General features: G+C 45.4%; 1 protein-coding gene across 6 annotated transcripts in view; it reads left to right on the top strand.

Moving 5' to 3' along the window:
- The window catches only part of RRBP1 (ribosome binding protein 1), a 68244-nt gene that overhangs the window by 12200 nt on the left and 28364 nt on the right, over positions 1–27680 (top strand). For all 6 annotated transcript variants that reach the window (XM_049869944.1, XM_049869943.1, XM_049869942.1 and 3 more), the window contains exon 2: positions 14708–16967. In XM_049869944.1, the coding sequence (XP_049725901.1) occupies positions 14729–16967 (2239 nt within the window). In that variant the 5' untranslated portion in view covers positions 14708–14728. The remainder of the gene's footprint in view (positions 1–14707; positions 16968–27680) is intronic.

The raw sequence follows: 27680 nt of genomic DNA, 5'->3' as shown, positions 1-27680 counted from the left end.
TGTTCTATAAAATAGACTTTATGGCAAAAAAAGCATTACAGAGAGAGAAGGTCACTTCATAATAAAAGTTCAAGTCAGCTAGAAAATAGGGCAATTTTAACTTTCTGTGTATCTATTAATATAGTCTAAAAAAATTGATAAACCATGAGAAATGGTCTAATCTATAATTATAGTGAGAATTTTAGCACATTTCTCTCAGTAATTGACAGCTAAGCAGACAAAAATCAATAAGGATTAGAACTTTTGAACAAAACAGAAATGTACCCACATGTGACCATGTATAAATGAAATGCTGCAGCCCACCAGTGTATATTCTTTAAAGCACTTATGGAAATTTTTCAAAGATTGCCCATATCCAGGGCCTTAAGTTTCAACAAATGCCAAGGAATTGAAATTACACAGAACAATTAAACTAGAAATATGAATAAAAAGATAAATAGAAAATCTTGTGTTTGGAAATTTTTGTAATGTGTAATTCTAGTATTTATAGGTCAAAGAAAAAATAATAGAAAGTAATAGCAATAATTTTGCAAGTTCTGACAACATAGATTTCTACAAAAATAAGTTACTAACAAGGAACCAAGAAGAGAGAGAAAACCTGCATAGTTCTGTAATTAATAAAGACTTTGGATCTGTAGTCTTCACATAAAAAATACCAAGCGTGGTTAGCTCTACTAAACATTTAAAGAATGAGCATTCCAGTTGAACCAAACTCTTTAAAAAAAAAAAAATTAGTAGAAAAAGATGGGATACTCTCCACTCATTTTGATGCCAGCCAACCTTGTTATAAAACCTGACAAGAATCGTAACAGAAAAGAAAATGATCAATCTCATACCTGAAAATACAAACCAAACCCAGCAGTATAAAAAAATGACTAAATTGTATTTATCCTAGGAATGCAAACTTGGTTTAACAATAAAAAATAAGTTTATGTTCATCTCCCATGCTGACAAATTACAGGAGAGTAACACGATTATCTTAACAAATGCAGAAAAAGTATTGGCGAAATTCAACATCTGTTCACGGCGAGCTAGGAATAAAAAGCAACTTCTCTAACCTGATAAAGGATCTCTCTATAAATCCTATTGTAAATATATATTTTTAATTTTTATTTTCCTTTTTTAAAAATTTTATTTTGTTGAGAATAAGCTGTTTCTGCATGTATAATTCAGTGACACTGATTACATTCTTCAAGTTGCACAACTATTCTCACCCTCCTTTTCTGGGTTGTTCCTCCCCCATTAACATAAATTCATGCCCCCTAAGGGCCTGTCTAATCCTTTGAGTTGATGTTGTCAATTTGATCTGATACAGATAGTTCTTCAGAGCATAATATTCAAGGCAGACATTTTTTACTGGTTTTTTTAAGCTAAACTATTTGGTTTCAGGAAGACTTCAGGGGATATTTTGGGTTTAAAGTTTAAAGATTATCTCAGGGCAATAGTTTCAGGGGCTTATCCAGCCCCCATGGCTCCAGGAAGTCTAGAGTCCATGAGAATTTGAAATTCTGTTCCGAATTGTCCCCTTTTGATCAGGATTCGTCTACAGAATCTTTGATCAAAATGTTCAGTGATGGTAGCTGGATGCACCGCCCAGTTCTCGTCTGGTCTCATGGCAGAGAAGGCAGTTTATTCATGGAGGCAATTAGTCACACAGTCTATATCCTCCTCCTATTCCTGACTTTCCCTCCACTGTTGCTCCTTTTTTTTTTTTTTTAATTATTCCTGACTTTCCCTCCACTGTTGTTCCAGGTGGTTGGAAACCAGTTGTCTTACCTTGGATGGTTGCTGTTTTACAAACATCTTGAAGCGTTCGTTCCCTTTGGGATCAGGAAAACCAGGATGCGCGCTATCGTTCCTTCTCTTCAGCGCTGTGTTGTAGGTCATACCCTATTGCAGGAGGCAAGAAAAATGAAGAAGGTATTAAGATTGAGGAAAAAAGAACAAAACTGTCACTCATAGGCTTATATATGTAGAAAATTCAAAAACATCTACAGATGTGTTACTTGAATTATTATGAGCTTGGCAAGGTTGCTGGAAAAAAAAAAAATTCCCTTGCAGAATATAAAAGATAATAGCATAAACTCAAAAGACAATAGCATAAAAATTGTGAGAAACAAGAAATAACTCCAAAAACGTGTAAGACTATATGGCATGCATTTTAAAAAATTTTTTTATTGTGCTTTAAGTGAAAGTTTACAAATCAAGTCAGTCTCTCATACAAAAACTTATGTACACCTTGCTATATATTCCTAGTTGCTCTCCCCCTAATGAGACAGCATACTCCTTCTCTCCACTCTATAATTTCATGTCCATTCAGCCAGCTTCTGAACTCCTCTGCCGTCTTGTCCCCCCTCTGGACAGGAGCTGCCCACATAGTCTCATGTGTCTACTTGGTCTAAGAAGCTCACTTACCAGTATCATTTTCTATCCCATAATCCAGTCCAATCCCTGTCTGAAGAGTTGGCTTTGGGAATGGTTCCCATCTTGGGCTAACAGGGGGTCTGGGGACCATGATCTCCAGGGTCCTTCTAGTCTGAGTCAGAAAATTAAGTCTGGTCTTTTTATGAGAATTTGAGGTCTGCATCCCACTGCTCTCCTGCTCCCTCAGGGGTTCTCTTTTGTGTTCCCTGTCAGAGCAGTCATCAGTTGTAGCCGGGTACCATCTAGTTCTTCATGTCTCAGGCTGATGTAGTCTCTGGTTTATGTGGCCCTTTCTGTCTCTTGGGCTCATAATTCCCTTGTGTCTTTGGTGTTCTTCATTGTCTTTTGCTCCATGTGGCTTGAGACCAATTGATGCATCTTAGATGGCTGCTTGCTAGTGTTTAAGACCCCAGACGTCACTCTCTGAAGTGGGATGCAGAATGTTTTCTTAATAGATTTTGTTATGCCAGTTGACCTAGTGTCCTCTGAAACCGTGGTCCCCAAACCTCTGCCCCTGCTACACTGGCCTTCAAAGTGTTTGGTTTATTCAGGAAACTTCTTTCTTTTGGTTTAGTCCAGTTGTGCTGACCTCTTCTGTATTGTGTGTTGTCTTTCCCTTCACGTAAAATGGTTCTTGTCTACTATCTAATTAGCGAATACCTCTCTCTCCCCCTGCCCTCTCCACTCTCGTAACCATCAAAGAATATTTTCTTGTCTGTTTAAACTGTTTCTCGAGTTCTTATAATAGTGGCCTCATACAGTATTTGTCCTTTTGCAACTAATTTTACTCAGCATAATGCCTTCCAGATTCCTCCATGTTATGAAGTGTTTCACGGATTCATCATTGTTCTTTATCGATGCATAGTATTCCATTGTGTGACTATACCATAATTTATCCATTCATCTGTTGATGGGCACCTTGGTTGCTTCCATCTTTTTGCTGTTGTAAACAGTGCTGCAGTGAACATGGGTGTGCATATATCTGCTCATGTAAAGGCTCTTATTTCTCTAGGATATATTCCAAGGAGTGGAATTGGTGGATCGTGTGGTAGTCCTGCTTCTAGTTTTTTAAGGAAGCGCCACATCGATTTCCAAAGTGGTTGTACCATTTTACATTCCCACCAGCGGTGTATGTGTTCCAGTCTCTCCACAACCTCTCCAACGTTTATTATTTTGTGTTTTTTGGATTAACGCCAGCCTTGTTGGAGTGAGATGGAATCTCATTGTAGTTTTGGTTTGCATTTCTCTATTGGCTAATGATCATGAACATTCCTCATGTATCTGTTAGCTACCTGAATGTCTTCTTTAGTGAAGTGCCTATTCATATTCTTTGCCCATTTTTTTAATTGGTTTATTTGTCTTTTTGTAGTTGAGTTTTTGCAGCATCATGTAGATTTTAGAGATCAGGCGCTGATCGGAAATGTCATAGCTAAAAAGTTTTTCCAGTCTGTAGGTAATCTTTTTACCCTTTTGGTGAAGTCTGGATGAGCATAGGTGTTTGATTTTTAGGAGATCCCAGTTATCTAGTTTCTCTTATGGCATTTGTGCGTTGTTGGTAGTGTTCTGTATACTGTTTATGCCATGGCATTCATTATTTTTCATTCTCAGGGCTACCTATGAATTTCTGTTTAGATTTAGTCTTTAGAGGGCAACCATATAAATTAGTGAATACTATGCTGATGTGATATATGGGAGACCGTTTATTCAGCAAACACTTATTGAGTACTTGTTGATATAAAAGCTAAGGTTTAATTGGAAGCAGTGCCTAAGGATTCTCTTCTGGGCTAGCACACCTTAATTGTTCGTGTTCATTCTGAGAAGTCAGGATTTTTTACTCCTACCTTCTAGACATGCTATCTTCATTAATAAGGTAAAGCCTGTACGCTTCTTGTAAGCTCTCAGAAGATCTAGGTCTATTTAAGTGCCTAGGGTTCCAAAGACAGTAATTTTGGAGAAACACAAAAACATGTCAGTTCTTTATTTTTTTTCCTCAGGCACAGAAATTGAATCTGAAATGCCTGATAATACACAAAGGCTTATAATAGAATACATTTCTATTTTCAGGGTTTCAATCCTTCTTTAAAATGAGTGGCATTGTTTCTTTAAAGTAGGAGGGCACTGTATTTCCATTCTCTTATAACATGAAATAAATTACTGCATTTTCTCTTAGTTCCTTTGGATAAAAAAGTCAGAGATTACACTTAAAATTTTAGATTAGACAATCTGAAAACTCTTCTCCAAACACTTAAAAATGTTAGGTAAAGTTGATAAACATTCTTTAAAAAGCATAGCTGAGTTTACTAGGCAGTAAAAGAGGTTGCCAGAGGCCATAATCGTGGGGTGATGGGGTGACTGGGAGTAAACGGACCGTGGAGTGTGAGTGGGGCCAAAATCATCTTTGTCAGTTTTGGGCTTGTCTAAGGTAGGAACAGGGAGCCCTGGTGGCACGGTGGTTAAAGCATTCAGGGGCTAACCAAAAGGTCTGTGGTTCGAACCCACCATCCACTCTTCAGGAGAAAGATGTGACAGTCTGCGTATGTAAGATTACAGCCTTGGAAACCCTATAGGGCAGTTCTGCCCTGTCCTATAGGGTTGTTATGAGTCAGAATGGACTCAACAGCAATGGGTTAAGGTAGGGATTGGAAACTGAGCTTCTTCTCACACTAGAAAAAGTGTCTGCCCAGTGGCACTGAGGGATGGCATGTTGTGAGAGCTTATCTATTTTGTCCTGAAGCCAGTGAGTAAAAGTCTCTTCTGAGAGTTTATAACAGGAGGCCATGCCTATTATAAAACTTAATGCTTGGATGCTGATTTCCCTGGGGCCTTAGTTGAAGCAAAGATAAAACAGCTCTTTAGAAACAAGCCCACAACTCAGCTTATATAGGATTTCCACTGTTAAGCCCCGCTAAAGATGAATTCGTAGTATGAAATCACTATTAAAGGTATAAAAAAAGGTAATAAAAATAGAAAAAAAAATACCAGGCAGACTTGAAAAAAACAAATAGAATAATTCAAAGGACTTATTACAGAGCTGGTTAGACTTAGTTGAAGAGAGAATTAGTAAAGTGGAGCAGATGTCTGAGGAGTTTTTCCGAATGGCAGCACGAAGAGATCGAGGTCCAAGTAGGAGTTCTATCGTGAAAGAATAGTGCGAGACGGTTTTCAAAGAACTAAAGTCAAAGGGCTTTCCAGGATTGATGAAAATCACTACTTATCAAATTCAGAAACTACAAAGAGCCTGAATAAAATCAATTAAACATAAATGCATACCTTAAAAATATTTTGTTCAACCCTTAGAACGCCAAAGATGGATCTTAAAAGCTCTCAGATTTTAAGCAGGTATTATAAAGGAAAGGAGCCCTGGCGTCACAGTGGTTATGCACTCAGATACTAACCAAAAGGTCTTCAGTTCAAACGTACCAGCCACTCCACAGGAGAAAGATGTGGTGATCTGTTTCCGTAAAGATAACTGCCTTGGAAACACTATGAGACAGCTCTGCTTTGTCCTGTGTAGTTGCTGTAAGTCAGAATCGAAGCGATGGCAGTGGGATTTTTTAGTGTTATAAAGCAGCAAGAAATTGACTTAAAGTATGCTTCTACACAGTAACAACAAAAGCCAGGAGACAAAATATTTTCAAAGCAGTGAGAATATCTGTCCAGGTTAGCTTAATGCCTCTGGTCTTAGTCACTCCCCTCACCTGGAATTCTGTACTCACTTAAATCTATCAACGAAGAATAAGGGTGAAATACATTTTTTCATGGCTTTATGGACTCAGTTTATCAAGGACAGACCTTTGCTGGAAGAACTAGTCAAGGATTACTTTAGAAAGAAAGAAGACTCAGAATGAAAGAGTGAGATGCAAGAAGCAGTGATGAGCAAATAAATTGGTAAACATTTGGGTAAATTTAAACAAGTAAGCATCAGGTACCTGGAACAAGACAGCCACTAGTCCGGGTACGTGGAGGGTAGGGGTAGGGAAGTTGCACCAAGGTGGAAAGAACGAGTAGAGCATATGTAGAGTTATGTCAGTAGAAGAGGACTGGAGTCAAGGCCTTCTCTGGTTCTTCTACTGTTGGGGAGGAGGTGAGGGGTATTGGTAAAATCAGGTCAAGTATGTATGTTAGAAATGTAAAAAGCATTATAATTATATATTTTTATATCGTCATTTTTAGGTGCCGTCAAGCCACCTTTTGACTCAAAGCAACCCCATGTGACAGAATAGAATTGCCTCGTAGAGTTTTCTAGGCTGTGATCTTTATGCGAGTAGATCGCCAGGCCTTCCTCCCATGGAGCGGCTGGGTGGGTTCTAACCACCAACCTTTCAGGTAGCAGCTGGGCGCTACCAGGGCTCCTTTCAAAAAAAGATACTGAACAAGGGCAGTTCTACTCTGTAAACATTTACAGCCTTGGAAGCCCTGTGGAGCAGTTCTACTCGCTATATAGGGTCACTGTGAGTTGGAATCAACTTGATGGCAGCGGGTTTGGTTTTTTTTTTTGGTTACTCACTAAAAAAGAGGAAATAGAATGTATAGTTTCCAAACCATAGAGGAAAAAGGGGTGACTCAGTAAAACTTGAATGATCCAGTAGAATGAAGAAACAAGGGCAAAATAGGCAAAGAAAAAGTATTGTAAATAGGAAGCACAAAATAAGGCTGTAAATGAATACAGTTATATGGGAAATCATAATAAAGGTAGATGGACTAAGCTTACCACTTAAAAAGACAAATTGCCACCAAAAAAAAAAAAAAAAAACCACTGCCGTCCAGTCGATTCCGACATTGCCACACTGGTCTTAAAGTATAATCCAGCCATATACTATTTTTAAGAGCTACATTTAATGTAAGAACACAGAAAGGTTGAAAGTAAAGAATAGAAAAATATTTCAGGCCAGTTATACCAAGGACCGTTGGTATAACTTTAATAATCAGAGAACCTAGCCTTTAGTGCAGAAAGCATTTATTATTAGGGATAAAGTGGTCACTACATAATGGGGGTGGGGACAATAGGTAGTTCACCAGGAGGGTATACCAATTTTGATCGTATATTCACCCAGTGACCTCCAAATAATGCAAAAATTGACAGATTCTAGGGAGAAATTGATAAGTCCATGATCATAGTGAGAGATTTTAAGAGCTCTTAATAGCTGTTAGATGAAACAAGTGAAGAGTAAGTAGGGTTCTATAGAAGATTATTAAGCTTGAACTGAGGCTACATGTAGAACCCTACACTCCATAGAGAACACGTGTATTTATAAAAATTGACCACAGTGTAGCAAAATGCACCAAATATCATAATCAGTGTTTTCAAATTGTAGGTCTCACTGACTGGCGGGCCTCAAAGTCAGCTTAGTTGGTTGCAGAAAAACCTTTTTTAGTTTTTTGATGGCGTAGGAAAATCCAGTGTATTTATACATACTGAGGTTGAGTTATTATTCCCGAAAGTTTTCTTCTACATACGTATGTGTCCTGAGTCACATAAAAATTTATTTTTCTGGATAGTGGTTAAAAGTCTGAAAACTTTGATCCCTATTATACAACATATTGCCTGAGGACAGTATCATTAAATTAGGAATAATCAGTGACAGTAATCAAATCGCCGCCCCCCAGTACGTTAGGAAAGCTGCTGCCAACTAATGGGTCAAAGAAGAAACCATACGAGAACTAGACACTAAGTGTAACTGAACGGTAGTGACATGCTGGGCACCACGCCCTGTGGAGTGAAGCTACAGTCATACTTAGAAGGAAATTATTGCCTTAAATATTTGCAAGAAGAGAAAGAACTAAAGATTTATGAGTGTCCATTTTAAGAAGAGTAAACCATTAGAAGTTGGAGGAAGGAGTTATAAAAATTATGTAGCTGGATTACAAACCCAAAAGCTGGTCCTAAAGTCATCACTGAAATTGAATCAGCAGTTAGAAATCAGTCCTCCACCCGCACCCCCCCCCCCCAGGTGATCCGGAAACACAGCTCCCGACAGCTCTACAGACAAGTGCCTCCAAACCTGCGGAGAACAGATAATCCCAGTTTCACACAAAACCGTTTGAAAAAAACAGGAAGAAAGGGATGAGCCTTAGCTCACTTGATAAGACTAGAACGACCTCGATACTAAGACGAGATACAACAGTCAGAATGACCTGTAATTTTCCTCATATTAGGAACACACACAAAATTCCATGTGAAAAAATATGAGCAAATCAAATCTGGTGATGTATTATAAAGAAAAGAACCAGGACCAAGAAGTGATCTTAACATAAAAACCATCTGTGATGACACAAGAATATATATTATTGTAATTCACAGAGTAGAAGAAAGGCCTGACGATTTGCTTCCAAAACTCATCCAGTGAAAACCCTTTGGATCCCGGTGGTGCTATCCTGTTAAGCGTGGAATTGCCGTTGAGTCCGGGGTCTACTCTACATCAACTCAGTTTATTATCAGGTTAAAGGAGGTAAAGAAAAAGCATTTGCTAAAAATCAATTGCCAATTTAAAAAAAAAAAAAAAAAAGTGACTAGGAATGGAAGATAGCTACTTAACCTGATAAAAGATTTCTACCGAAAACCTACCCTCAGAACATCTAACAGTGAAACAGTGAAGAATTTCATGAAAATTTGGAAATGAGACAGTACTGCGTCTGAGTTCTCAGCTCTGTAGACAAGAAGAAGTGAGAAAATGTGGTTTACAAAGCAAGAAACAGTACTTTCTTTTTCACAGACAATTTTTGACAGAAAATTAAAGAGAATTACAAACTCCTAGGTTTAATAAGAGTTCAGTATAATAGCTGGATAAACAATGTATATGCAAAATGAATAACCTTGCCGGTTGTTTATAACTGGAGAAGAAAAAAAGTAATTTACAAAAGATCGCTTTCTAGTACATTTAAAATTAGCAATGATCTTAACAAAAAAGATTTTTTTTTACAAAGAAACTCATAAAAACTATCTGAAAACTTTAAGAACATTTGAATAAACCTAGTGCTATTTAACACCACAATTGTTGACGAGGCGATACCATATTGTACAAATGTCAGTTCTCCTGATGTTAATCTGTAAATTAGTATGATTCAAATAAAAATTCCAATAGAATTCTTTTGGGTGGATGCAAAGGCCAAGAATGTGGTAATCATGGAGGGCATAGGTAAATATACCAGTAGAACAAAGTGTAAAGTCCAGGAACTGACAGATGCATGTTTTCAGTTTGATACTACGGAGATAACTGTGTAAGTCTACAAGGGAAGGAATAAACTAGTCTGGAAATGGTGCTGGGTAATTAAACTGATGGGGAAAGCTGTGACACTATTTTCTGTCATATACAGAAATTCCAGGTGATTAAAAACATAACGGCATAGAGTGTTACTGTGAAGCTTTCAGAAGAAAATAACCTGTAAACATAAAGTGACCTGTGTCACCGTGGTTCCTTCAGGAATGGCTGTGGTCGGGTGTGCGGGAGATTTTTTGTGGCACACCTCTTAGCTCCTTTTGAGTTTGACCTACAGGAATGTATTGCTTCTATCCAGTGTAAATTAACAATTATTTAATTTTAAAGGAAAAGGATACTTTCTTCCCTTAAAAATAAGAAATATAGAACAGGTTCTATTTATGACTCTGGTGGAAGCTGTTAAACAAGAATGACAAACCATAAAGGCAAATAGTAAATTTGATTATGTCAAAAAAAAAAAAAATTCTGTATCAAAAAATACTACACAGCGATTGAAAAAGAAACCACAGACTTCAGCACATCCAAAACAGCAAATGATTCATATCCAAAATATTTAAAGAGCACCTACAAATGAGAATAAAAAAAGACAGCACAACAGAAAAATGGGCAAAGGCCGTGAACAGGTGACACAGTAAAAGAAGCCCAGAAGGCCAGTCAACATGGAAATGCCCTTTCATACCCATCTGACTGGCACCTTTTTTAAAGTTTGACAACAGCAGATGTTGGAGATATGGAGAGAGGAAGGCCTTGGCTGTACTGCTGCTGGGAACATAAACAGGCACACCCACTCTGGGGAGCAACTTGGCCTCACCTGGTCAAGTATCTGTGCCACCCTGTGACCCAGCAGGTCTAGTTCTAGGTGTATCTCCCAAAGAAATTTGTGCATATGGGCACAAGGGTGCTGGTATACAGTTTAGTGTGAATAGCATAACATACAAACCAAGGCCCATCATAGGAGTATGGATAATTATTTGTGGTCTATTTATACAGTATGGGGGCTAAAACAAATGGACTAAAGCTATGTGGATCTTTACAAATCTCAGAAACAAAGTTTAGCCCCCACCCCCCCCCCCCAAAAAAAAATTGCCAAGTAACACCTATGATATGTCATTTACCTAGCAATTACCAGCATGCAAACCAATGTTATGTTTTGCTTGCGGAGCGCGTGTTTGTAATGTAAGCATAAACCCTAATGGAAATGGTAAATGACACACATTCAGGCTTGGTTCCCTCTGGAAGGAGAGATGATGTTTTCTTTTTTAAATATGTGAAATAAATGTGGCAAGATATTAGGATTTGATAAATCCTGGGTGGTTGGTCAATGGATGCTCATGGTATTTTCTTCTTTACTCTTTCTATGTTGGAAATATTTCATAATATTAAAAAAAAATTAGAAGCTACTGATCCTGATGCAGCCATATCAGCCAGGGTCTCTGTTTTATTTTTGATCCTTCCTGATAAGTCAGTGTGTGCCCAGAAAATCAGTCTGGCAGCTTCTCTTTGGCAGCAGCCCTCATCTCCCCGGCACACTCCTACCCCACACCTTCTCCAAGTGGAGCAGTTGGTTAGTGGTGAGACCAGGCCCCTGGCTTGCTCGTGAGGGTCCTTTTACAGAACCTGCCCACATTCCAATTGCCAAAGTGGACTGAACTGTTTTGGCTGGGGCTACAAGAGTTAGCAGATATATTCCATGTTTACAGAGGATGGGGCTTCCATTTATTTTTGTTCCCCTGATTCCTACCCTCTGAGAACAGGAGGGCCATTCTCCTGATTTAAACACTTCACCTTAGAACACTAGAGGTGGGCCTGTGGGCTCTAGCCAGTTGAACCTGTAAGTGGTCCCACCTCCCTGGCCCCCCATGCTCTGGGTATAGCCTGTGTCCTCCTCTCGTGGGTCTTCGTATAATCTTTTTAGCTGTGCATCCTAAGCATATACCATCGTAAGGGTAGCAATAACAAGTACGTAGATTACATGTTTTATAGATGTTTCTGGAATTTACCAAATGTAGATTCTTTGTGATCAAGTGTAGGTAGGCCCACATCTGGCCTAATTCATTGCCCACCAGAGCATGGCGGGGGAGATCACTGCTGCAGGTCCTTTTATCAAGGTGGGGAGCGTATTGGAGAGGAGGCCTATCGGGTTATTGTTCCTCTGGGTAATCACCTCCTCGCGGAGGGTTTGCACTGCTCGGTCTGCCTCTGCAGGCAGCAGAAAGGCTGGCTTTCATTTAGGTTTCTTTGCTGTTAGTGATCTTGTCTCATCCTTAAATGTTCAGACTAGGGACCTTCATTTTCGTGTGAAAGATTTAAAAAATTCTAACTCAGAAGTTGGTGGGGATATAATTTTTTTTTTAAAGCAGCCTGCTCTGCACGAGTTGGGAGACATTGTGTGCATGGCGGAGGGAATATCTTCTCCCACGTTGGCTTTTCTCCATGGTGTGCTCCCAACAGAGGAGGTATTTTTGTAGCACATGTTTGACCAACTTGGCTGAGATTAAAGGCTGGTTTTCCAACCCTGGCTTTTCTGCTCAAGTTTAGAAGCTGTAAACCATGAGGGGAAACAGCTGTGCGGTCCTCAGGTGGACACAGTGCCTGGGTCTGGTGATCACTGCCAAGGGTGGAGACCACCCCTCTAGCACATAATTGTCAGGGAGCCTTGGCCAAGGTGACCCAGGCCCCTGGTGTTAGTCGACTTCTGGCAAAGGGGAATGTTTTAAAGGATTTTCGTCATCCAAATCGAGGTGGATATAGTGGCTATGACATCATTTTTGTACCTGAATGGGTCCCTGTTGGCGAAGTTCTGAGAGGTCTTTGAGAGGACCCAGAGTTTCTGTTGGTGAATTTCCACAAGGGGTAGGAGTTGACCATAGAATGTTCTGAGCCTTTTTGTCCCTGCGTGCTGGGTTGATCCAAGGCTGAGCAGGGTGCGGATTTCTTATCTCAAGTCCTAGCTCGCGTGTGTGTTCCTGGTAAGGTTAACTTGTGACGCCCTCTCTTGATGATCGTACGTGAGGGAGCCCTAGCTCTGAATCGTGGCCCTTGATGCCCACAGCCAGAGGTCAGAATCCACTTGAAAACACAAACGCCACCTCACCCAGGACTAGAAAGCCTTCACAAGCTCACTGCGGATTTCGCTTGCAGGGGTTACGACCGGAATGAAAGTGCTTGATGTGGTCCTGCTACACCAAGGTGATAGCCTGAGGGTGAAATAAACATTCCAGCTGTTGGTGATGGAGCTGTCAACATGGAGAGAGAGCCTAATTTTTGTAGTGAGGGTACGAAACCCTCTCGTAAGGGTTTTGTTAGATAGGGGCAGGGAAATTGTGCTTCTGTTTTCTGATGAGAGTGATTTTCTTAGAACATAATACTTAGACATTAAAAATTCTTTCAGACACCCTAGTGTCAGAATATGGATTTCATATATGTTGTTTAGAAATCCCCACTCTATTTCTCTCCCCTACTCCAACTGGAAAAATAACCTCAACTTTTAAGGCACTATCAAGCCCAGACCTGACCTACCACACACCATCTCAAGGCCTTGGAGGGTTAATGCCAGAGGAAGGCCTGTTGCGCTCTCTCCCCTTTCCACTACCCCTCGTCCGCCCCTTCCTGCACTCCCAATGTGTCACTAATTTCATGGCCAATTTTCTTTAGGGGCGCTAGGCTCTGCTTTTCACTCTCCCTAGGTCAGGGAACTGGGAATGTGATACCAAACCAACCAAACCCATTGCCATTGAGTAGATTCCAACTCATGGTGACTGTGAGTTGGGAATGTGATAAACCAAAAACCCATTGCCGTCGAGTCGATGCCGACTCATAGCGACCCTACAGAACAGAGTAGAACTGCCCCATAGGGTTTCCAAGGAGTGCCTGGTGGATTCGAACTGCCCACCTTTTGGTTAGCAGCCAAAGCTCTTAACCACTGAGCCACCAGGGTTTCCGGGGATGTGATAATAGCGTCAAAATCAGTTAATAAAACCTGGGTCTATACAAATAAATAGAGGTGCCTCTTGACGCTCTCCTTGAAGTGGTTGAACAGAGCCTGGGCTGTCAGCCAAGGAGGTGCGACCCGGCTACCTGTGATCCTTTGGACTTCGATCCACAGACAGAATGGGTGGGTCATCCTCTTGGTTCAGGGTGTTACACCAGGCACAGAGTCCCTTCCTTCTCCAGCTCTTTGTGATTCCAGACGTGGAGCCTGTCATTTGATGGGCTCTCCAAGACTCCTTCTCCTGTTGCCCAGTATGCACATTGCAGCTTCTAAAACTCCTCAAGAGTTATCACTGGCAAAGGTCCCTTTTCCCTCTCCAAAATCTTGATCACTTTTAAGGATCGTGATACAAAGGTCTCTATCTGAGTAGTTCCGTTTATCGGCACTGGGGAAGGAGGCAGCAGAGCAGAGATGGCATAATGGGCACTTCCTGGCCAAAATGCACGTGGCCGAAAGCGTGCAGAAAGGTTTTATATGGCTCAAGTGGTATTTTTTAAATCAGTAAATTTCATGTTAAGGGGGAAAAGAAATTTCTGACCTAACGTGAAAAATCAAGAAGATCCATCACCACCATGCTCACATTCCTTCAATATTCAGCTGTGGCTGGGTGGCAGCTGCTTATGGATTCAGGTGGGCCTTTTTTGCCTCCGTCCCCACCACTCCCCCCTTGTCCCACACACTTGGTCTGCACTTGTGGTCGAGAACAGTAGAGAACATCTTGAATTGAGATCTTGACTTCTGAGCCTGCTGGGCATTACCTGCCCAGTGAGCACGTTGCCGTCTCTTTACTGTTACTTCCTATCTCCCGACACTAGTAGGGACTTCTCATGGCTTGGGTAAAAATCATTCACTTGTAAAGAGGGGAAGGTAAGAATGCATGACATCAGAGATTGCATGCGTTTGTTTCTTTTCTTAATTTATTAGTCTGAAGGAAGAATTAATGGAACCTTATAAAAAAAGAAAAAAAAACCTCTTTTTTTCTTTTTTAAGTTTGGGGGTAGGGGTGGGACTGGGGCTGGAAACTGCCTAATGCCTCCATTTCTACACAAGATTAACCTCTGTATGTACTTGGCAGGTGAAAGGAAAGCAAGCCAGGATGGATATTTACGACACTCAAACCTTGGGGGTTGTGGTCTTTGGCGGATTCATGGTAGTCTCTGCCATCGGCATCTTCCTAGTGTCAACTTTCTCCATGAAGGAGACGTCGTATGAAGAAGCCCTCGCAAACCAGCGCAAGGAGATGGCAAAAACTCATCACCTGAAAGTAGAGAAGAAAAAGAAGGAGAAAACCGTGGAGAAGAAAGGAAAGACCAAGAAAAAGGAAGAAAAAGCCAACGGGAAGATACCTGAGCATGAGCCAGCCCCCAACATGACCATTCTACTCAAAGAAACAACACGGGCCCCTCCTGTGGAAGTGATGCCAACACCAGTCCAGCCGCACGTGGTCATTGCCCCTGTAGCCACGGTACCAGCCATGCCCCAAGAGAAGTCAGCCCCATCTCCTAAAGACAAGAAGAAGAAGGAGAAAAAAGTGGCAAAGGTGGAACCAGCAGTCAGTCCTGTAGTGAATTCCGTCCAGGTTCTCACCTCGAAGGCTGCCATCTTGGAAGCTGCTCCCAAGGAGGTGCCTATGGTGGCTGTGCCCCCTGTGGGCGCCAAGGCCAGTGCCCCAGCCACTGGCACAGCTCAGGGCAAAAAGGCAGAGGGAACCCCCAACCAGGGCAAAAAGGTGGAAGGAACCCAGAACCAGGGCAAAAAGGTGGAAGGAACCCAGAACCAGGGCAAAAAGGTGGAAGGAACCCAGAACCAGGGCAAAAAGGCAGAACGAACCTCCAACCAGGGCAAAAAGGTAGAGGGAAGCTCCAACCAAGTTAAAAAGACCGAGGGGACGCAGAATCAAGGCAAAAAGGCAGAAGGTGCCCAGAATCAGGGGAAAAAAGTGGAGGGGAATCCCAACCAGGGCAAAAAGGCAGAAGGGGTCCAGAACCAGGGCAAAAAGGCCGAAGGGGTCCAGAACCAGGGCAAAAAGGCCGAGGGAACCCCAAATCAGGGCAAAAAGGCCGAGGGGACCCAGAATCAGGGCAAAAAGGCAGAGGGTATCCAGAACCAGGGCAAAAAAGTAGAGGGGACCCCCAACCAGAGCAAAAAAGGAGAGGGGACCACCAACCAGGGCAGAAAAGAAGGGACCCTCAACCAAGGTAAAAAAGTAGAGGGGACACCCAACCAGGGCAAAAAGGCAGAGGGGCCCCAGAACCAGGGCAAAAAGGCAGAAGGTGCCCAAAATCAGGGCAAAAAAGGGGAGGGGACCCCTAACCAGGGCAAAAAGGTAGAGGGGGCCCAGAACCAGAGTAAAAAGGCAGAGGGTGCCCAAAATCAAGGCAAAAAGGTGGAAGGGACCCCCAACCAGGGCAAGAAGGTAGAGGGGGCTCCCAACCAGGGCAAAAAAGCAGAAGGAGTCCCCAACCAGGGTAAAAAGGCAGAGGGGAGCCCCAACCAGAGCAAAAAAGTAGAGGGGACCCCCAATCAGGGCAAAAAGGCCGAGGGGTCCCAGAACCAGGGCAAAAAGGCCGAGGGGTCCCAGAACCAGGGCAAAAAGGCCGAGGGGTCCCAGAACCAGGGCAAAAAGGCCGAGGGGGCCCAGAACCAGGGCAAAAAGGCCGAGGGGTCCCAGAACCAGGGCAAAAAGGCCGAGGGGGCCCAGAACCAGGGCAAAAAGGCCGAGGGGGCCCAGAACCAGGGCAAAAAGGCCGAGGGGGCCCAGAACCAGGGCAAAAAGGCCGAGGGGTCCCAGAACCAGGGCAAAAAGGCCGAGGGGTCCCAGAACCAGGGCAAAAAGGCCGAGGGGTCCCAGAACCAGGGCAAAAAGGCCGAGGGGGCCCAGAACCAGGGCAAAAAGGCCGAGGGGGCCCAGAACCAGGGCAAAAAGGCCGAGGGGGCCCAGAACCAGGGTAAAAAGGCCGAGGGGGCCCAGAACCAGGGTAAAAAGACCGAGGGGGCCCAGAATCAGGGTAAAAAGGCAGAGGGGGCCCAGAACCAGGGCAAAAAGGCAGATTCGGTTGCCAATCAGGGCGCTAAGGCAGAGAGTGTTGTGAACCAGGGGAAAAAAGGAGACGGAGCCACCAATCAAGGCAAAAAGGCAGAGGGAACCCCCAACCAGGGCAAAAAGGCAGAGGGGTCTCCCAAACAGGGCAAAAAGGGGGATGCAGCTGCCAATCAGGGCAAAAAGGCAGAGTCAGCTTCTATCCAGGATAAAAATCCAGATATGATCCAGAGCCAGGCGGCACCAAAGCAAGAGGCTCCTTCAAAGAAGAAGTCAAAGAAGAAAAGTGAGCCTGGTGAGTTACTCTACTTCCTTTATAACTTGCAGGGAAAAGCTGTCTTTCCCTTGGTGATGTCATTTGTATTAGTTACTGCCACAATAAGGCTGCATAACAAATATCCCCAATTTCAGTGGCTTACAACAGCACTCATTTATTCTTGCTAGTGCTTTTGTGGGTTGGCTGGAGGTTGGCTGGTCTGGGTTGTCTTGGCGGGGTGGCTCTGCTTCAAGCTGTGGTTTAATGGCGCTGCCTCCCTGCTGCAGGGTGAGCTCAGGTATGTTCACGTGAGTTTGTTCTGGGGCTAAGACTTCAGTGACTCTAGGTCGGAGGCCCTTCTCGTGGTACCGTAGAGGTACAAAAGAACGCCAGGTGCGCAAGCACGTTTCAGACCAGCATCCTGTTGGCCGGAACAAGTCAGGTGACCAAGCCTGAGTCAGGGGCCCAGAAGTGCTCTTTCTCCAGTGGGGGAAACTACAGAGTAACGTGGGAAAAGGTGTATACACAAGGAGAGTGGAGCGTAAGGAACAGTATTTCCATCCAGCACAAAATCTACAACAGTTCCGTGTCTTGCCAAGTCTTTCTTGACTGGCTGGCTGCATTTTGTTGGCCTGTTCTGTGTTCTTATCTCACCTGGTGCTTCAGTATGGGTTTGCCCATTTACGTGTGTGTGTTGACTGAATCATGGTAAGACCATGTTTTTAAGGAGAAATGGCATCTCTCCATACACTCTGCTCCCCCAGGCTGCCCTCCCCCAGTTTTTCTTCTTCCTGGTCCTCCCCCCTGGTCTCTTAATGGCTGGGAGATAGAGCGTGCATTTGCCTTTATCCTTTCGGTGTGTGATACTACAGAAATTGGGCCGGGGAGTTCCTGCTTCGTGTCCATCACTCATTTCAATACAGTGAAGCTTTTTTTTTTTTTTTTGAGCCTTCGATTAGCCTTTAGTTGAACTGTAAAGTTAACTGTGTGCGTCATGACAGATATGTGTCTTGGCATCTGAAATGCTGGATCCGGGCTGGGCAGCACTGGGCCCTGTGTTGTACCCAGCTTTCCTCTCATGCCATTTTGAGAAGCTACATCACCTTCTGTCATGTTTCCTCCTCTCCCAACTTCTGAGGCAGCATTTGCTCAGCCACTCCCCTCAATGAGCAGCTGAGGGCTCCTGTTAGGGTCAGGGGTCAGCTCCCCAGGCCCCACCAGCTCAGGTTGACCTCGCAGGCCCTCACAAAGGCTCAGGGAGGGCAAATTGCTCTTTATTTAAGGGCACAAGGGGCATCTAGCGACACTAGGCCAGGGAGGGCTGGTTCTCTCACGTGCGTCGTGCTTGGAGTAGAGCTTCCTGACTGCCTGGCCACTGTACCACGCATAGTATCAGGAGTTCGAAATGGGCTATGAAACAAAAATGTTACTGGGAAGGAAGGCAGAATTGTCCTAAGCTACAGGTGATAAAGAACATTGTTATGAGTAAGACCTGTATGTGATTGTGTGAGCCTGTGCAACAGCTTGCTTGAGGTGATAGGAAATTTGAACAAAGAAATACCAGGTGTTCCACGATAAGAAGATTAAATATTATATATAAAATGAAAGTTATCCCCAAATTAATTTCTTGGGTTACCGTTATTCTAGCCAAAATTTCAATGGGATTTTTTTCCCCCTAGCTTGGCAAAACAGTTCGAAAATTCCATCTAGAGGAAAAAATAGGTAAGAATATTGAATAGATTTTTTTTAAGTGTCTTTTGGAAGACCTGGTGTGTGAGCATATTCCCAAACTGTTGTAATCAAAAGTAGTGTGCGGACTGAGGCCGGCCAGCTCCAGGGAATAGAATGGTCCTGAAACAGAACCCGTCACGCCAGGAACTCAAACAAGGCACACGTCATTTTTCAGTGGAGAAGGAAAGATGCTCAGTGAATGATCTTGGGCAGCATGTTTAAGGTGTGGAGAGTCCGTTTAGACCCTCCAGCTCTCATCTCTCTCTAGGTACTTAAGTTTTGAATGAATTAGATTTAACTCAAGAAGATATCAAACCTTGGAGTAGATTGGAAACCCAACAAAAAAAAAAACCAAACCCATTTCTGTCGAGTCAATTCCAACTCATAGTGACTCTATAGGACAGAGCAGAACTGCCCCATAGGGCTTCCAAGGAACGGCCGGTGGATTTGAACTGCCGACTTTTTGGCTAGCATCTGAATGCTTAACCACTGCGCTGCCAGGGCTCCTGAACAGATGAAAGACAGCCAGAATTAATATTGATTAGCATGGATGGCAGGAGGCAGCCACTCCCGACGGTGCAATGAAAGGACATGAAGGTACCACCCAACAGCTGCTCTGGGACCCTGAGAACAGGACTGAAGTTAAAAGACAAACGTATGGGAGAAGGATTGGCAGCTGAGATGATAAAGCTGATTTCTTGATTGTTCGGAGTGTCTGGGCACACGGAAACTCTTGATTGTTCTTTAGCTTTGGTATGGCTGGATTTCCTCTGTGGTCGGTACATAAAGGCACCTGGAGGCTACACACATCCAGACCACTTCCCACCTGAACACCTCCATGAAGATAGTAAGATTATTGGCATTATGTTCTAGAACTCTCAGATATCCTGTAAGAGAGAGCTGAAAATGATTAAAAAAAAAAAAAAAAACACTGAGATATTACCCTAGTGGAGTACTTCTGAGAGTTTAAGATGCACACAGAACACCTGGGGAGGGGGGGGTCTCATTAAAATGCAAGTTCTGATTGTGCCGGTCCGAGGCAGGCCCGAGATGCTGCGTGTCTAACTGGCTCCTGGGAGATGCTGCTGCTGCTGCTGGTCCACAGAGCACACTGGGGTCATAGGCTCTAGGAGACATTTTCATAGAGCTAGTAAAATAATTTTTGAAAATTCACATCAAAACAACCTTTATTAAAAATTATTACCATAAACATGGCCACCACCTCATCCCTGACTGAGCAGGGGCAGATTCGAGCATAGGAAATACCCACAGTCTAGAAGTCTAGTCATGTTCTGTAATCTAAGGGGGCTGAGGCCAGGAGGCGTAGGGGAAGAGCTTCAAACCTACCAAAAAAAACCTTGCTCACTTTATACTGTAGCAGGGGCACCTTAAACCATTTAACGTGACAGTGTTCTGTCCCCCTGCTGTCCGTCCACCCATCCTTTACCCACCTGCCCTCTGGGAATTGTGTACCTGCTGTGTCCTGAGTATGCTGGGGGGGTTACTGCAGGTGGTCTCACACCATTGTACTCAGCCAGTTACTTGTTAGCTGTTTCACTTGTGACACTCCTTCCCACACACTTGTCCTTGACAAACATTCTGCAAGGGAATTTGTATTTTCACCTCTTCAAGAGCAGAAGCCAGAGCTCAGGTCAGTTGTGAGCCTTCAGGAGTCACACAGGGAGCACGTGGCGGGCAGGCCCCTGTGGTGCCATGTGCCTCTGCAGCCCCGCAGGGCAGTCCCCGAGCATGTGGGAGATCAAGCTTGAACCTTTTCCTCTTGAACTTAACTCAGTTTCTCTGGGTCCGAAGCTCTAAACAAAACTCTTTGAGGCTTTTGAGCCTTTGTGCACTCACTGTTTAAGTTTTTCAAACTGAACTCTTTTTTTTTTTTAAGAACAAAAACATCCTCTAGGGGAGCGTGCCAAGTATCAGTGTGGCACTGCCACATCTGAAATGCTGCTTGATGTCACTCTTCCAAAAATCTCCACTGAGTGGGTTTAGGACCTTAGGCAGCTGTGGTCTGAGAGCCCAGGATTATGACTATGACCTCTCATCTTTTTTCTCCAGGCATTATGTTGAATCTGGATTGTCATTTAAAATGAGCTGTGTGCCTGTGGAAGCCCAAAGAAGGATTTTGCCTAGAGAGCCCAGGGGGTGTCCTTTCTTTAAAAATACTGCAATGTGTTATTTTTTTCCCCCATATATAAAATTGTTTTTGTTGAAACTGGGGAAGAACAAAAGTATAAAGAAAAAATAAAGTCATTCCGTCTATTAAAAAAAAAACCCAAACCCACTGCTGTTGAGTCAGTCCCGACTTACAGCACCCTTATAGGACAGAGTGGAACTGCCCTATAGGGCTTCCAAGGCTGTAATCTTTTTTTGTTGTCCTTTAGATGAAGGTTTACGGAAGAAACTAGTTTCTCACTAGACAGTAGGTACACATACTGTTTTATGACCTTGGTTAACAACCCCATGACATGTCAGCAGCCCCCCTTCTCAACCTTGGGTTCCCTGTTACTATCTTTCCTGTCCTCTCCTGCCTTCTAGACCTTGCCCCCGGGCTGGTGTGCACCTTTAGTCTCGTTCTGTTTATGGGCCTGTCTGATCTTTGGCTGAGGGCCAAACCTCAGGAGTGACTTCATTACTGAACTAAAAGAGTGTCTGGGGGCCATACTCTTGAGGTTTCTGCAGTCTCTGTCAGGCCAGTAAGTCTGCTCTTTTTTTGTATTAGAATTTTGTTCTGCATTTTTCTTCGTCTCTGTCCGGGACCCTCTATTGTGATCCCAGTTAGAGCAGTCGGTGGTAGCCGGGCACCATCTAGTTGTACTGGACTCAGTCTGGTGGAGCCCAGGCTGTAATCTTTTTGGAAGCAGGCTGCCACATCTTTTTCACATGGAGCAGCTGAGGGGTTTGAACTGCCAGCTTTTCGGTTAGCAGCCAGGTGCTTTACTACTGTGTTGCTAGGGTGCCTTCATTCAATCTATAAAATCTATAGGATATAAAAAAAGAAAAAACCAAACCCAGTGCCGTCGAGTCAATTACGACTCACAGTGACCCTGTATATTTAATTCCATTAAACCAAACCAAACCCAGTGCTGTCGTGTCAATTATGACTCATGGCGACCCTATAGGACAGAGTAGAACTGCCCCATAGGGCTTCCAAGGAGCACCTGGCGAATTCGAACTGACAACCCTTTGGTTAGCGGCCGTAGCACTTAACCACTGCGCCACCTGGGCTTCCTTTAGTTCCATTGGACACCATTAAATGCACAACCTCCCATTTGTTAATTGATTACTTTCCTTTCTCCATCCAAAGAAAACATGCCTAATTTAATAGGCCCCAAACAGGGTTGCTCCTGGTACTGTATATACATAGCCCAGTGTACTTAAAATGTCAAATGTTGTTCCCAGCACCTGGGGGTCAGGATCCTTGGGTGGGGAGGGCAGGCCAGCCCCCTGGGGCATGCTGGGCTTCCCCTCCTGAGCAAACTTGGGATCGTCCGCTTTGATGTTGTCCAGAGCCTGCTCCAGCCCCAGCTATGGGCAGTGAGTGACTGCCTTTTCTTCAGGGCCTCATGAAGGTGGCATTCCCTACAGCTCAGGAGGACCCTCCTGCAGGTACTGGGCATGACCATGTGAGTAGAAAAGCAGCAGGGATGGTGGAGATGGGTACCACCTGCCAGTTTGGGCAGGACCCTGAGGGAGCTGCTTATCTGACAGGACGCTTTCTGGACTTCGGGCCGGTGGGAGGAGGGAGCTTGTCTAAGTCTCAGTCTTAGGCTATAGACACAGATGATAGCGTGGGTAGTGCTGGGCTTCAAGGTGGAGCAGAGAAGCCCCTTCCTGGGGCCTTGGCGCTTTGCCTTCATATGTCAGACCCAAGTTTGGCCCTGGTCTTTGGGGACAAGGAGTTGACCAGTCAGGGTCATGGGAGGTACTCTAAGGCAGTGGTTTGACTTCCCGTGGGAAGACATGCAGAACCCCGACCTGCACTGTCGGGGTGGCCTTGGGCAGGGTGTGGAGGTAGCCCCCCTCAGCCTACGTATGTCTCTGAGGGAGAGGCCTTCAGAGCTGGTCTGAACACTTTGCTAAGAAAGCGAGTTCTTTTGTCATTGAGGTTCTCCACCCAACCCCCAAGATTGCACCCTTGGTCAGGTTTCACCATCAGAGCCCCTGAGCCAATGCCAACCCAGCTTCCTAGATACTCCCAGACCAGCTGCTCTGCCTGCGCCTCAGCTCCTCCTGGTCGGCCGGCCTCCAGCTGTCCTTCTGGGCATCCTGAGACAAGTCTTCCAAAATGGAAAGCCTGGATCCTTTGCTGCTCCTTGCCAGCACGGTCAAATCTGACTCCTGGGCCTGTGAAGATGGACCCGTTCCAGCCTCACCTCCTCAAGAGTCCAGCCAGCCTTCACTGTACTGCTCGGCTCTCCACCCCGGCCCTTGTCTTCTCCTCACCCAGCAGCACTTGGCTTCAGCCCTGCATGTCTTGGCCTCTCTTAGCTGGCAGGTTCCACTTCTGATGTTCCTTTCCAGGCCCAGCGTTGCAGGCTGCCGGTTGGGTACACAGTAGGCGATAATCCCTCTCATTAGCCACCAGCTGTTGGCGGCCACTTGGAAGGCCGTTCCTGGAACAGCCCTGAGGTCCTGCTGTGGTTCCGGAAGCCAGGCCTGAGGATGGCGGTGCTCCAGTACCTGGGCACTGCGGGGGCAGCTGCAGAAGTGGTGCTAGGCTGCTGAGATCTCCCTGACTTGGCCACTGGGGGTCCCGGTGATTCTGCAAGTAGAGAGAAAATTCTCCTCATAGGACCCCACAGTTGTCAGTGAGAGAGAGCAAGATTCCTGAATGCTTCTTCGAAAGACATCAGTTTATTTTAGGTGATTAAGTGTCTCAGTCTGGTCGCAGGAGGCATTCTGTGCATTATCTGAGTCACCAGCTGCTTCTTGGTTGGAGTCCCGGGAAGCAGGGGGCTCCTTGAGCATCTGGAGCTACCCACCACTTCAAGAAGGCTGCTGAGGGGTCCTGGTGTGTGAGGCTGGAGCCCAAGGCCTGCACTCCCTCACTCTGTCCAGGCATCCTCCTGTACCATAGAGGGGCCAGCTCCTGAGCCCTCTCTGCATGTGCTTTCTGTCCCCTTTGTGGGAGCCGGAGAAAGGGCACAGTCTCTTCAGCTGCCCCAGCCTCCTCAGTGCTCTGGAAATCTAGAGAAGGTTCAGAGTTCAGATCCTCAGGACTGGGGTCTTTGGAGGCCTCACTGACCAACTTTGAAGCCATTTTTCCAGGCGTATTACGGCAAGGCTGTGAGGGGGAGCTGTTGTCACCTCATTTTACATGTGAGGTAGCTGAGGCAAGGGGATTAACTTGCCTAAGGACACAGGGAGGGAGGGTGGAGCTGGAATTGGAGCCAAGGCCCTCTGGCTGCAGGGTCTCATTCTGAGCACTGCCAGGATGACCAAGGGTGGAGGTGGCCTGCCAGCCGGACCTGCCTCACCCGTGTGTACGTGTCTGTTTGTTATGGAACTTACAATTAGCATTAAAGGTCAGGAGATCACACACAAAATCCAGTTTCCTTGACAAGTTACAGCCCCGGGAGTCCTGGCCCAGATTACCCCGTGGAGCCACCACCTGGAAAGTGAAATTACATGCCCAAGGCCACCAGGTCGTCAGAGATTGCCCCAAGCCCAGGGCTGTACCGCCATTTGTCCCAGCCCCATCCTGCCTTCCCGGTGTCTGGTCCCTGTGGGTGTTCCCAGTGCCTCTGCTGGATGGGTTTCCGGCTCAGCCCAGGAGTTCCCCACTGGCCCTGCCATCTCGTTCTTGCTCTCCTGTCCTCTCTCTGCCCCCCGCCTCCCCGCCCGGGCTGTTGTGTTGTCTCAGACCCGCTGAGTCAGACATAGCAGTGACAGCAGGGAGGACGCTTCAGTAAGCTGGCTTTACCTTGGAATCCACTGCACGAGGTCCGGGGAAGACTGTGGTTTAGCAAATGGAATGTTGGGTCTTCGACAAATCTGTCTCAGCACCGGGCGATTTCACGACAGACAGCAAGGATCACTGGAGTCCTGGGGCGATCGCTGTGTAGGGCCTGTGGCTGTGTTGGCGCTCGTTGGGCCCTGGTGAGACCTGGCTTGCTGTGGGGTCCGCCTGCCGCCTCCCGGAACAGGAGCCTCCTTAGCTGAGGCTTCCACGTGAGGATCCCGAACTAGGAAGTCAGCGTGACTCACCAGAGCCCAGAACTTCTCAGGCCGGTTCCTGCTTTTCTTTCAGTTTTACTACCCCTGATTTGGGGCGAATAGAGGCGGCACAGTACTTGCCTAACCGATTCAATGAGAAATGTTTTGCCAAGTTACGGCTCTTTGGGAACAATTTTACAAGAGTGTCTGTATGAGCCTCCCGAGGCGGGTGCAGGACGTGGCGGGGATGGGGGTTAAATGCTGCCGCGCGCATAAGCTTTGGATTGCTTCCCGGGTGACGAGTGTTTTTATTAGTTTGAAGATGAACATAGCTTATATGTTTAACGTAGTTACATTAAAAAAGTTGTAATATGTGCTTATTGGAATGGCGCTCTCACAGAATGTGTTCAGAAACATTTTGTGGACAAAAAGCGTCTCTGGTCTGGCTCCCCCATGCCCCCAGGAGGGAAGCACATTTGTCTGGCTGTGCTCCGGGACCTGGGCCTGGGCTGTCTGCCTGTAGAAGGGGGTTCCAGGGGAACTGGGGCAGGGGAGAGCTCAGGAGAGGTGGGGCCCTAGGTCTCTCCAGGCCCTGCAGGGGTGGGGTTGCCAGGATCTCAGCAGGGCATGTTTGGGGGTCCTGGGCTGGAGAGGAGCCTGGCTAAGTAGAAATACAACACCATCTGCCTGCAAGAGCCATGTATGGGGCTTAATTTTCTAGTGGCCACATTTTAAAAGGTAAAAAGAAACAAATGGAATTAGCTTTAGTAACATACTTTAACTCCATATATCAAAAATCTTATTTCAGCATGCAGTCAGTATGAAGAATGATTACAGATGTTGTATGCCCTCTTTGATACCAAGGCTTTGACAGCTGGTCCATATGCACCCCTGCAGCACAGCCCATTTGCTGGCCATGTTTCAGGTGCCCAGTAGCTACCTGGGGCCCCTGGCCAGCACTGGAGAGGGAAGGGGTAGACCCTCCTGAGTCAGGAAGGGAAGAGGGACAGAGCTGTAGGCAGGGGTCCTGTCCAGTTTATAACTCCAGTGGTGTCTTTAGTGGATCCCCCCAGCCCAGGAGAGCACAGCCAGAGATGCGTGTCTGCAGGGTGGGAGGCTTCCTCCAGATGGCAGACTCGTGAGGGCGCTTGTGCTCTTTTGGTTTAGTGATAAGCCAAATTTCCTGTACTGTGTGTAAATTCACTACTAAAATTATTTGTATGTTATAAATTATATCTGTACTTATATATAATTATTATGTATCATATATTAGTGGACTCGGATCAACAACCATGAAGATGGTGCAGGACAGGGAAGTGTTTTGTTTTGTCACAGCTAAGGTAGCCATGAGTCGGAGCTGACTGGATGGCAGCTAGCAACAGAAATAATTTTATATATATTTTTTTATCAGTGTATTATATATCTGCCAGGCGCTCCTTGGAAACTCTATGGGGCAGTTTTACTCTGTCCTGTAGGGTTGCTATGAGTCGGAATTGACTCGACAGCAGTGGATTTTTTGCGTATAAGGAGTCCTGGTTGCACAGTGGTTATTAAGCGCTCGGCTGCTAACCAAACGGTCAACGGTTTGAATCCGCGAGCCACTAGGTGGGAGAAAGCTGTGGCAGTCCTTGGAAAGGAAAGGTGTACACAGCCTTGGAAACCCTATGGGGCAGTTCTACTCTATCCTATAGGGCCGCCATGAGTAAGAATTGACCTGGCGGCCACAGATTTAGTTTTGTTTGGAGAGGTAGATAGAGGTATATACTTAGATGTAAAGAACTAAGGCTGTGGAGGGCACCCGTTTTGGTTTTACCCGTGACCTCTTCAACCTTCATTATCAATGCGCTTGTTTTTAATCTTCCAAGCTTCACCAAATTAAGTTACAAAACGAAGGTGTTGCTAGCAGAGTGCCCACATCCCACACTCTTCTTATTAAGGTATCATGCTAAATGCTTTGACTCGTAATGAAAATATTGTGACTAGTAAGTAGAAATATTGTGACAAGCCAGAGTGTTTAGGGTTGCCATGGAAACCTTCTGCCGTCATGTTCCTCGGTGCCCTGACAGCAGCAGCAGGAGCAGCAGCTTCTTTGCCTTGCCGTAGCTCCAGTCTAGGCTGTCTGTTGTCTGTGGGCGGACTTGGGCCACAACAGGTGCAAGTGCCAGGGCGCTGCAGGTGGGCTCCGGCCAGGCAAGGCGCACCTTCTGTTGTGTTCAGGCCGCAGGAGAGAGTACAACTTTGGGCAGCTTTCAGAAGTGACAGCTGTTGGTGAGCAGGTCTGTCATCCAGGCTGCCACTAGTGGACTGACAGTGGGCAGGCCTGCTCTGGCAAAATCCAGCCCGGCTTTCCCTCTCCCAAAGCCTGGCACTGCTGAAGTGGCATTGGGGGTGCTGAAGAAGTATTTGCTCCTAGCAGTGGGACCCCAGAGAAAGTTGCAGGATGCCCTTGAGAAGGAAGCCCCTTTCCTCTCCATCCTTCTGCCTTGACTGCTGGTTTGTGGCTCAGGGCATTTATGTTTGTAGTGAGTGATAGGCCTGCTGTTCAGCCAGGACCCTCAGGGTATGGGGCTTGCTCACTGGCTGTGAGGGAGCCTTGCTGAGCCATGAAGGGCGAGACCTGAACCAAGTGGTTTGCTGGAAAAAGAGGGAAGGGGGAAAAAAAACACCTGTGGGAAAAACATACCTTGCTTAATTCTGCTTAGGGTCTTTTTGATGATAAAGAAGCAGGAGCATTACCCCCACCAAGGACAATAGCCTTTCTTTACTTCTTAGACTTTCCCTCAGCTGTCTTGGGGCACTTTGGAGGATGTGCAAGGAGCCTTAGTTTGGTCAGTTTCTCAGAACCCTGAC

This window comes from Elephas maximus, chromosome 25, assembly GCF_024166365.1.
Source record: "Elephas maximus indicus isolate mEleMax1 chromosome 25, mEleMax1 primary haplotype, whole genome shotgun sequence".
In the NCBI taxonomy this organism is placed as follows: Eukaryota; Metazoa; Chordata; class Mammalia; order Proboscidea; family Elephantidae; genus Elephas; species Elephas maximus.
Note: the sequence above shows the minus strand (reverse complement) of the source record. Positions and strands in the feature narration are given on the sequence as shown.